This window comes from Setaria italica, chromosome VI (genome assembly GCF_000263155.2).
Source record: "Setaria italica strain Yugu1 chromosome VI, Setaria_italica_v2.0, whole genome shotgun sequence".
Taxonomy (NCBI): Eukaryota; Viridiplantae; Streptophyta; class Magnoliopsida; order Poales; family Poaceae; genus Setaria; species Setaria italica.
In genome coordinates, this window is record NC_028455.1 from 2,300,909 (window position 1) to 2,312,889 (window position 11,981).

The window sequence follows — 11,981 nt, forward strand, 5'->3', positions numbered from 1 at the left end:
TGTGGGACTGTGGGTAGTACGCAGCGGTGCAGTGGAGGTGCATGTGGGCTGCAGTTGTAGCACGAGGTAATAACGTGTGGGCGACCACTGCACAGTTAGCAATAACGACGTTAATAAAAGATCCACAGTTAGCACCAGTCCATACTACAGTCTCAAGGAGCGAATTGAATTAGGACTGGGCTAGGCACGGGTCCATACTACAGTAGCTATAATAATATATAGGTGCCCCATCTCAATTATTAGCATGCTAGAAGTACTTTCGCCGTGTCGTCCATATAGGCCTCTCTCGTGCATTTCGAGGGGATTTGGATCCGAGTTAAATTTTAGTACATGTCATATCGAATATTTATATACTAATTAGAAGTATTAAATATAGACTATTTACAAAACCTATTACACAGATGGAGGCTAAATGACGAGACGAATCTATTAAGCCTAATTAGTCCATGATTTGACAATGTGCTGCTACAGTAACCATTTGCTAATGATGGATTAATTAGCCTTAATAAATTCATCTCGCCGTTGAGCCTCCATATTTTATAATTAACTTACATTTAATCCTCCTAATTAGTCTCCAAATATTTAATACCACACGGAATAAACTTTAACTACCCCTACATCGTCGGCCTTGCAACACAGGTACGGTGGGCAACGGCCGGCCAGGCCACGAGCTTCCTTTAGGGTCTGATTGGTTCCTTGCACCACGCCGGATACGAGCTCCCCGCATGCTACTTCGAGCTTAGGTGCTGGGCCTGACTTGCTGCGTGCAAAAAGCGTCGCGGAGCCTGGCTCCCGCGGTGCGGCCGAAACCTTCGTTTCCCCGGAGCCAGGCTCGCGCGGTGCATGGAGGAGCACATGGGCAGCATGTCAGGGAAAGAAAGCGGCTGGCCGTGCATGCAGCCAATCAATTTCTCTTGCTGGCCTGGCTGCGTTGAAACGCAAACCAATGAGCCCGCTAGCGCACCTCGGGAGCCTGGCCAACAGGGGCCTGGATGACCTGTGCGAGCCAGGCTGCGACCGGAAGGAAACCAATCAGACCCTTAATTTCCACTGGCTGTACAGGGGGCACGAATAGTGCAGGGGGCGGAGGCTGTACGCCGCGCGCTGGATCACGATCCGGCGTGGAAGGAGGATGCATGAATCAGCACTAGTTACTATGGGACACCGGCCGGCCGGCCGCCGGCGCACCGGCGACAGCGTACTATTCACGCGCAAGTAACAGCTTCGCATCGGCCGTGCCCGTCCAAGAAACCTTAAATTGATTGATATGGTTCATATGGTCACCTACCAAATGAGCAAATCATAAATTTTTTTGCAGGGCCGTACCCCGTGATAATTGCTGATGTAGGGTGGGAGAGACAAAGGCAGTTAATAAGGGCATGCCACGTGCATTCATGCAATAACGAAAATATCTTTGTAGTTTTTGTGTTGCAAACTCACAGCCTGTTCGCTTCAGCTTATAAGCCGGCTGAAAAGCTGAAACGGCTGATTTGATGTGAGAGGAAAATACTGTTTGGTAATAAGCTGAAGCGAACAGGGCGTCCGTTTAGAAGTGGAAAAGTAAGAGTGATGTAATGGAAATGATTCATCGATTGAGGGGAACTCTGTTATACCCTGCTAATGGAGAGGATGGTGTCTGTTCCCGAACAGGCACCCCTTTGGAGTGGCGGTTCCCGCATGGAGAATATCACTTAGGTAACTAAAAGAGTAATTAACTTAATTAATTACAATAGTTGATCACTAATAACTGTGTTTCACAACACTTTCCCTTGATGAATTGCTTCTTTGTACTTCTTTGTAATCTTGTATCGGTAACTCCTATAAAAACTCTATGGGAAAAATATAAGGAGTAGTGTAAATATGTCATAGGTCCCCATCGACCAGGATGCTAGCCAGGCCTGACAAGTGGGCCTACCTGACCAGGACGTGCAGTCCAAGGACATGAAATTACTTGGAGTACACGACAAGGCAACTAGACTGTCCAAATCTACATGGATATTGTGGGACGCGTATTGTAATCCGACTTATACTACCTTCCATGTAAAGGCCGAGTAGATTAGATCTAAACCAACTTGTAACTCTTAGTCATCGGACTATATAAGGCGGCCAAGGGCACCTCCTAGAACATCATACCAAGCAATACAATCTCCATATACAAGACGTAGGGTATTACTTTTTAAAGACCCGAACCTGTCTAAAACCCTGATGCAGCAGCACTCCCACGAAGAAGGACTTTTTTTGTCATTTACCCATCATTTCTTCAACACTTATCTCCAGAAGATTCAGGCAAGGATTTTTGGTTGGCACGCTTCCATGGATGTGCTAGCACACTGAAGAATATTTCAATAAGAGAACTTCTTTTCTAACCATTGCACCGATTATACTAATCGAGCTACTCCCACGGAGTGCATCTTGCAACGACCTCCGAACTCTTCGTTTCGACTTGCTGGATGCCGACCTCCATAAACTCAGCACTCGTCTTCGCTCTGCGCGTTGGTTCAGCGCTCACTCAATTTTTCTTCTTTTTTGAGCACTACGCAGCCTCTCCATCACCTTGACGTCGTTACACCTTCAGCCGACCTGAATTCAAGCTTCGCTGCGACGACCTCAAATTCCTGTTCGCCTACACATCACTCGCGAGCTTGAGGGATATGGGTACCCCATAGGTCCCCATCGACCAGGATGCTAGCTAGGCCTAACAAGTGGGCCCGCCTGACCAGGGTGTGCAGTCCAAGGACATGAAGTTACTTGGAGTACACGACAAGGCAACTAGACTGTTCAAATCTACCTAGATATTGTGGGACGCGTATTGTAATCCGACTTATACTACCTTCCATGTAAAAACCGAGTAGATTAGATCTAAACCAACTTGTAACTCTTAGTCATCGGACTATATAAGGCGGCCAAGGGCACCCTCCTAGGACATCGATTCTCATACCAAGCAATACAATCCACACATACAGGGCGTAGGGTATTACTCTTTAGAGGCCCGAACTTGTCTAAAACCCTCGTATCCCCTTTGCACTGTCATAATCACCTTCAAGTTCTTGATTTTGCAATCATCCTCACCTACAAATCAACCACCTGGGTAACCCCCTAGTGGACTGCCGGACCTATAACTCCGACAGGGACTTCAGCCAAATTAAGTGCATTAAGGTTGAGTTGGAGCACCTCTTGGTGAAGGAGGATAGATCAAACATAGATGGCAAGAGTATTTTGCACAAGCTGGTTAATGGTGAGAGTGAAAACTTGGATGACTCTTTTGATGAAACAAATAGATACTTTGTGCGGATGATCCAAAAATTTCAGATTAAAGAGGTGTTGACAAGGACAAAAGGGGAAGGCAATGTACACTTAGGGGCTGTTTGGTTCCGTTTGCTTATTTTTAGCACGTGTCACATCGAATGTTTAGATACTAATTAGGAGTATTAAACGTAGACTATTTACAAAACCCATTACATAAGTGGAGGCTAAACGGCGAGGTGAATCTATTAAGCCTAATTAATCCTAATTAATCCATTATTAGCAAATATTTACTGTAGCCAAATTATGAACTAATTAGGCTTAATAGATTCGTCTCGCCGTTTAGCCTCCGCTTATGTAGTGGGTTTTGTAAATAGTCTACGTTTAATACTTCTAATTAGTATCTAAACATCGATGTGACGGGTGCTTAAAAATAAGCAGCGTAAACCAAACCAGGCCTCAGCCCCGCTTGGTTACAAAGATGGCCACGAATCAATTAATTTGAGACACATCCCACGACACATGCTATGGGAGTAGTTTCGAACGTTTCTCTCCGTGTACTTCTCTCTCGCAGCAGAATATTCAATGCTATCTTCTTTCCTTCATATTTAACTGTTCTAGCTCGTACCATTGCCACCATAGATAACCGCGGCCTTTGGGGCACCCCTGCTCGACTCGGCACGCGCCCCATGATCCTCGTCGGCGCTTGCTATCCTCGATATATATCCACAAGATGAACATATCTGTGCAACAATGGTCTTGGTTTTCTGATATCCACAAGTGAATAATGGTTACTGGTATCATCACTGCAGCAGAGAAATATAGATAAAATAATGCAAACACTGATATGGAGATTATTATTGATAAACAACAAACTGATACATAAAGTGTACATCGATACTGCAAGTACAAACCAAATCTTTATTTTACCTTGCGTAGATACACAAGGTTATACATGGACCAAACTAATTGAGAAGAAATTCAGTAATGACGTAAAGTGTTGGCCCAATTATTCTCTCTCTCACAGGTCACACACACAGGCAACCAGCTCTCCGACACACACGTACATGACTGACTACAAATCTACAACTCACACGAACACATAAACAACAAGATTAACTCCAACATATACCGGGATACATAAACACAAGGTCTTCCATTTATGCAATGGCCACGTAGCTTGGCACCTTGGCATCGCCGGACCGAGAAAACACGATCTGCATTTGGTACACATATAAAACAGTTCGTTTGAAAAAAAAACATATAAAACAGTAAACCAACAGTTAAAACATAACTGAAGTTTATTAGTATGTGCATACCTGGTAGTCCATAAGTGTGCGTGATCTGAACATAGCCGCACAATATGTTAAATAATACTGCCAAGTAAGCATGAATTTTTCGTCAAATCCCAGGGCGGCAACTTTTCTGCAAAAAGTTAGAAAGAGGATACAACTAGTTGAGCAATGCACTATACATAAATTAAAGCATTTCTGCAAGAGAATAAAAAATAGAATACTACTAATAATTGAGTAATGTAAATAATGTATAGCTTAATTAATTAGCTTGAGATTAAGGGCTTGTATTTACTTTCTGTTGGCCATGAAGTTGTCCCTCCAGTGCATCAGAGTCGGGTAGTAATGGTCCCCAATATTCTCAACGTGTTGTATGCTGCACAAGTCACAGGTGTACTCATCAAGAAATTAGAACTAAGAAACCATGAATGTCCTAGTTAAACAGTAGCTAAAAAGTATTAGTTGAGTACATACCAGAGCCTTGATGCATTAGTCATGGCAGACACAACCCGGGCCAGAGAAGGTAGGCAGCCACCTGGGAAGATATATTCCTTTAAGAACTCGGGCCTCGTCCTCATTTTGTCGTACAATTCCTCTGGGATCGCGATAAACTGTCGAAGATGAAATTTAGTTAACCGATGAGCGATGATTATTCGCAATCATACAATGGATCAGTATAAGATTAATATATGTTGCATTGTGATGATGCACCTGGAGGACAAATAGGCCGTGTTCTGCCAAATGGTACTCACAGCTTCCAAAAAAATCATCCATGTACTCATGGCCGACGTGCTCAATCATCTCACTAAACGAGCAATAAGGAATAAAACATATTTATCAGATCAGCAGTTGCTACCATTTTCTCCTTTAATCTGTCAGCAGTACTACTCACCAACTTATAATCCTGTCAAACTTCTGGTCAGTTGGTATTTGGCGGTAATCGCAAAGCAAGAAACTTATGCGGTCCTACATACACAGTAGATCAATTTGTTATCTTGGTTTTTAGAACCCCCTGCTGACATAATTAAGTTGATGTTTGTCACATAATACTACCTCTAATCCCGCTTCTTTCACCTTTCTCTTGGAGTATTTCAGTTGCTCCTCAGACAGTGTGATTCCCGTGTACTTGCAACCAGTTTTCTTCACCAGCTCTATGGCTAAAGTGCCCCAACCACTACCAATATCAAGAACATGATGCCCTGACTCCACCTTAGCCTTCAGTTAAATGGATATATTCATTGCAATATCAAGACATCATCAGTTAATAAGGTAATGCATATATTGAGGCAATCTCAATATCAGGTGAAATTTATGATGGTAGAGTTCAAACAAACCTCGTTTTACCTTATTAATTAGACTGTTAATTTTACGTAGCTGGGCTGCTTCTAAGCTCTCGTCCTCCGCCTACAATTAGAACCAAAATCCAGGTAACTGAGACATCCCAAGTATACTAATCACAGCAATACACTACATAATTTACTTGTTCGAGAAAAAAGCTCCACAATTCACTAGCAAGAGATGGAATCACAAGATTGGCAAACCTTGAAGATACCAGAAGAGTAAGTCATTGATGGATCCAGATAAAGAGCAAAGAAATCATTACTCTGCACACAAATATTTCAGATTGAAAAAAAAATATGTTAACACTTTGTCAGTTTCTTTAGACTATATGGGAACGGATAATTTGTATCATCCACATGTGGATGGAGGGAACAAATTAGAAATACGAATGGCATTGATTTGTTGATTTATATAAAATATAGTTGTAGAAAAACCTTGAGCAGTTAGTTATTTTATTTTACGAAAAAGTAAGCAAAGTCCACTGACCAGATCATAGTGCTTAGAGATATTTTTAGCAGCTTTTGATACAGAGTTGTTCCTTGAGGCATGACGCAAAATATATTTTGCACATGCAATTCCAGTGATTCGAAGCCAAGGTGACCACCAGCCCTTCCTTATACTACTACTGCAAGGCACATTAATTTGAACGAGTTTAGCAATAGCACATTCATGTACGATCCTTCATTCTGATGAAACAATTCAGATGGTATTTTAGAATTAAGGTACCTTTTGCTGGCGCTGCTGCGCATCAACCTTTTCCGTTCACCTCTATTAGCAAAATTAATCTGTATACCAACATGGCTCATAGATTCAATCAGAAAATAAAAAGATAGTAGTTGCATTGTGTGGACCTGTATAACTAAAAAAATCTATATAATGTATTCCCTCCACTAACGTAAACACGAGATTATATTTCAGACTTGCTTCTGGTCATTTTCTGAGAATTTACATGAGAATATTACAAAAGATTGAAAACATGAATTGCATGGGTAGAATTATCTTGAACATGCTTTCCTATAGTTACATAACTTTATTGGATTTTATATGGAAACCAATTGGCCAGAACATGGTGTTACCAGTATAAAATTCAGAAGGCCTTCTCTGTTATCAGAAAATGAGATATAGCCGTTGATGTAGGCATATGCCAAACCAAGGTCTGCTTCTGTTACAAGCTGATGAAAAAGGGGAGGCACAGCGAAGATGTAAGATGCATCTCGCATGAGATGTGATGAAGAAAATAGAATGTTTGTTTAAAAAGAGGGCGAAAAAAAAATCTTCAGATGAGACAGAAGAAGAGAGGAGAACCTTCCAATAGAATTGGGGGTCATGAACTTGTATCACAGATTTTACATGGCATCTTTCACATGCTTTACCAAAACTAAACGTAGTGCCTCCTTCTTCCCGTATGCTGTGCACAAAACTAATAAAGTGAGAACCATTACCACAGATTGTGTAGTACATCAATCCATAAAAAGCTAGCCTCACCTCACGTTACCAATGTTTATGTATTGGTCAAAACGTTTTAGCACCAGAAGGCGTGCACCGGCCTCGGTCCATGATGGGACCATCGGTTTTGGGTTAACCAAGAGGTTACACTTCCTTTGAAGCAATTCTGAAGCTGCTACTTTCCCAGCCTGAATTGATTCAATTTGCCATGAACAGATTAATTGCACTCCCATACCTATATATTTGTTTAAATAATATTTGGTGCCTTTGTGATTGAATCTAAAAAAGGGCAGGTGTGCAGCAAATACCTTAACACTGTCCTCATGGCATCCGTAGCCTGTTATTCATGAAAAAGGAAAATTTCAGACTTAATTACATATATATTGGAATTAATTAACGGGTCGATGCAGTGAAACGAACGAAACCTTGATATGGGCCACAGAACCATATTCCCCTCTTTCCTTGGATGTTATTGAGCTCAACAGTAGCCTTTGCCGAAGCCAGGGACGGAATTGGGTGGCTCGTATGCCATTTGAGGAATACATGGTTGGGAGCACGGGGAGGGTTAAATGTCACAAGAAAAGGCCTTGAAGATTCAATGTTCTAGCAAATATAAAAGAAGAAGGTTCCACTGTTATTCGTAATCTTCCATGATCATCTATCTATGCACATGAAAAATATTAAACTAATGTTATACTGTATGAAGTTGATATGTTGCGTAGGCACCTGAACTATGTTTAGCCAGTAGGTAACACACACACCACTGCTTGTCCCCAGGAAGTTCCTGGCGCTCCATGCGTAGAAATTATGTGGCATCAAACTTTCATCACAGTGGAAGTACACGTCACTGCAGAAAGAAAAAAAATACAAGAGATAGGAAAATATTGTATCAGATCCAACCATTGTAGAATAACACAAAAGATGGCAGCGTTACCTATAGATATACTGGAAAGCTCCTAGAATCCTCAATTCCTCATGTGTTGCTTCAGCTCCTAGTACTTTTAGAGCATCAGGAGCTTGAAGACCAAATATGATCCTGTCGTACATCTCCTCTGAACCGTCAACCTCTAAAATTCGGTAAACTGTTTACAGCAGCGCAATATTTTTCTCGTCAGTGAATAAGTAGGGGTAATTTACAAAAATTCAAAAGCATTTCTTCCTGAACCAAGTTCATGTTGGTCACTAACTCACTATTGTTCTACTTGTGTCACCAGCATCTTTATGCCACGGCGTGTTTGGATTCTTGGGCTAAAGTTTAGCCCTTGTCACATTCGGATGCTAATTAGAAGGATTAAATATGAGCTAATTATAAAACTAATTGCAGAAGCCCTAGGCTAATTCGCGAGATGAATCTATTAAACCTAATTAATTCATCATTAGCAAATGGTTACTGTAGCACCACATTGTCAAATCATGAACTAATTAGGCTTAATAGATTTGTCTCGCGAATTAACCTCCATATGTGCAATTAGTTTTGTAATTAGCCTATGTTTAATACTCCTAATTAGTATCTAAACATTCAATGTGACAGGGACTAAACTTTAGTCCTGGGAACTTAGTTTCCCGCCTCCGCATATGGGCTATGTCATTTTAGGTAGGATTTTTTTAATAGAACTATGTTAGTTCATCTTCAAGGATGTATAAAGAACATAAATTAAGAACATTTAGGGTCATATGACATGAAAAGAACATAATAGATAATCTAATAAGATAATTTCCGTATAACCCACCAAGAACAACTGTAATCTTCCGATCTGTTAATTGTGTGGATTGTGTCTCTGAGCTTGTATGGATGTTTAACAACAAAATATTCTATGACACTATTTTGCATTCCGTAACTTGTCCCACTAATATTACACTTATAACATAATTATGACTGACTTAACAAACTTTTTGGAGACTTTTCTATAAAGAAAGTTTTATTAACATCAAACACTCCTAACCTCTCCCTTTGGGAGATTTACTGCAATTGGAAGAGGTATCATGAGGATAAATTACCTAGATAAAAAACATGACCCACAAGTAAGATAATGCTGTATGTTAGATGGACCGTGGTGATTAATTCACTCAAACCCCTTTGAAGAAAGCCTAACAAGAAAGTGGAAATAATATATGTGCACCCGTCCATCTATTTTAGAAATACCCACAAATTAAGCACGAAATACATCTACTTGGATATAGAAACACCGTCACTACTACGAAACGACCTGCTTTACAAATACCTTGGTTGAATTTCGAAACAGAGCTGACTTCACAGCCGGTTTTAATCTGACATCCCATGCTCTCCAATTCTTCCCTTACCTGCTCAGACAGAAAGGGTCACGTGCGTGCTACACCCTCCTTCCTAGCTACTTTTTACAGAAGAAAAATTACAGCTAGTATACCTTGTTCACGTAGGACACTGAACCACCCTTGACGGTGTGCCAATGTGGGCGACCAAACAACTGAATGCATGCATAATTCCATTGGATGAAATAATTAGCATCATAATTTTACTTAGTCAAACTAACAAGCTCTTCTGAAGTGGAGGCGTAGCAGCTAGCGTAGGCACCTCAAGAAGATGATTGTCGCGGAAAAATGAAAGCACAGAGAGAGCAGGGAAGCCCAATACTCCCTGTGGCGGACTGGACCAAATGCATGAACACAATGGGATCTGCAGCGAGCGAATATGGTCAAAATTTGTTATAAGAATTGAAGCTGGAAATGAGTGTATATGTACAAGCCAATTATATGTATAGTTGCATACAAGGTAGGCATCCTGGAAGAGCTGCGAATATCTGTGTGACTGGATGAATTGCCCCAAAGTCTCATTCCGGTCAGGGTTTCTTCCATGGTCCTCCTCCAGGTACCTTCAAATAAAAAAATAAAAAAAGGCAGCAAAAACTTGTGAATACTCATCATTTGGAGAGTGTTATCTTCAAAAAATATGATATAGCTCACTTGAGAGCATGATTCTTGAACTTGATTATCTCGCGGATCACCAGCCAGAATCTGGGGCTAAGCAGGTTGCTCTTCTGCGCCAGCACGCCAGATATACCGTTGTGGCTACCCCACTCGAAGCCTCCACCTTTGTCGTCCAACCGCAGGCTTGCTGAGAATGACATGTCCGATGTCTCCACCTCCACCCCAAGATCTTCAAACCATCTCATCATGTTTGGGCATGTCATCTGCAATTAGCTAGCTCTTTTGTTAAATTAGTAGAAGATGAGCAGCAAACAGTTCAAGGTGGTGGTCTTCTCAGTTACTCTCTTCAGTTTGACACCACTATGGCAGTATCAATTTGTGCAGAAAGTGTTGCTTGACAGAGTTGTTTTCGGATAATCTGCAGTTTTGGATCTTTTTTTCTTTCTGTTTGTATAGATTAATGATCTAGTTGCAAATTCAAATGTTGTTCGCATTTTCCAAATTATAATGTAACGGTATAGTGCGTATGTATGCATGTTCGCACCCGGTTGAAGACCATGCAGCCAAGGTCGGCAGGGACACGGCCGCCGGCTCCGTCGTCGACCGCCATGGTCTTGCCGCCGAGATGCTCCTCCTTCTCGTACACGGTCACACGAGCCCCGCCGCTCCTCGCCAGCTCGTGCGCCGCCGCCAGGCCGCTCAGGCCGCCGCCCACCACCGCTACCCTCATCATCTCTCTAGCTATCTCTCTCTCTTTGCGCTGCGTTGGGCTGTGCCATTCTGCGCACGGTTTCCCGTTTATATAGAGATCGAGAAATAATGGTCTTCTCGGAAACTTTGAATCGGGAAGTTAAAAATGGTAAAACCCACGTGGATATACGAATCACAAACCCGCACCCGCGACAATATATCCGTGCCCGCGCCCACGCCCACCACCCGCCACGGGCAGCACTATGCGCCCGTGCCCGCTATCTGCGGGCATATTTTGCCCGCGGGCATGCCCGCATACCCGCCAGAAGTATAAATGGATGACATTTAACATATGTGACAGGCTTACAACTAACTCAGAATGACAAAAGTATAAATAGATCACAACGTTCATAAGCTCAATTCATCACAATTATAAATCACACAGCATAGTTCAATAGTTCACCAATCATCACAGTCCATACATTCAACAATACAGTACAGGACTGAAGTCCTCTGGTTAGGCAGGGGGTGGGGGGCAGGTCGTGTTAATTGGCTGTGGCCCACCGTAGGCTGCCTTGCCTATTAGAGAATGCGCCAAAAAAACTTTCAATATCTTCTCTCTCTAGCTAGCTACAGATCATGCAAGCAGTACTACTCCGTATATGGAGTAATATCCGTGGGCCAGAGTGTTCTTTGCGGATTCCCTTCTCATCTTCTGGGGTGTTTGATTTTACTAGGCGCGTTTGGTTACTTTTACTTATTTTTAGCACGTGTCACATCGAGTGTTTAGATACTAATTAGGAGTATTAAACGTAGACTATTTACAAAACCCATTACATAAGTGGAGGCTAAATGGCGAGACGAATCTATTAAGCCTAATTAACCCATCATTAGCAAATATTTACTGTAGCTATACATTGTCGAATCATGGACTAATTAGGCTGAATAGATTCGTCTCGCCATTTAGCCTCCACTTATGGGATTGGGTTTGTAAATAGTCTAAGTTTAATACTCTTATTTATTATCTAAATACTCGATGTAATACGTGCAATAGGAGACTCCAAG

At 41.8% G+C, this 11,981-nt stretch overlaps 1 protein-coding gene across 1 annotated transcript; it reads right to left on the reverse strand.

Annotated features, from left to right (window-relative positions):
- Window positions 1-4,141: 4,141 nt before the first annotated feature.
- On the reverse strand, window positions 4,142-11,002 carry LOC101764920. The gene is made up of 24 exons (XM_004972568.4): window positions 10,771-11,002; window positions 10,263-10,489; window positions 10,069-10,171; window positions 9,874-9,975; window positions 9,707-9,766; window positions 9,545-9,623; window positions 8,257-8,404; window positions 8,049-8,169; window positions 7,748-7,925; window positions 7,631-7,659; window positions 7,362-7,510; window positions 7,182-7,284; window positions 6,953-7,048; window positions 6,603-6,661; window positions 6,363-6,501; window positions 6,077-6,139; window positions 5,880-5,939; window positions 5,589-5,750; window positions 5,428-5,501; window positions 5,247-5,340; window positions 5,010-5,146; window positions 4,831-4,911; window positions 4,563-4,668; window positions 4,142-4,460 (listed from the first exon to the last, which is right to left on the reverse strand). The coding sequence occupies exons 1-24, from the start codon at window positions 10,957-10,959 to the stop codon at window positions 4,404-4,406; spliced, it is 2,616 nt and encodes an 871-aa protein (XP_004972625.1). The 5' UTR covers window positions 10,960-11,002; the 3' UTR covers window positions 4,142-4,403.
- Between the last annotated feature and the right edge of the window lie 979 nt (window positions 11,003-11,981).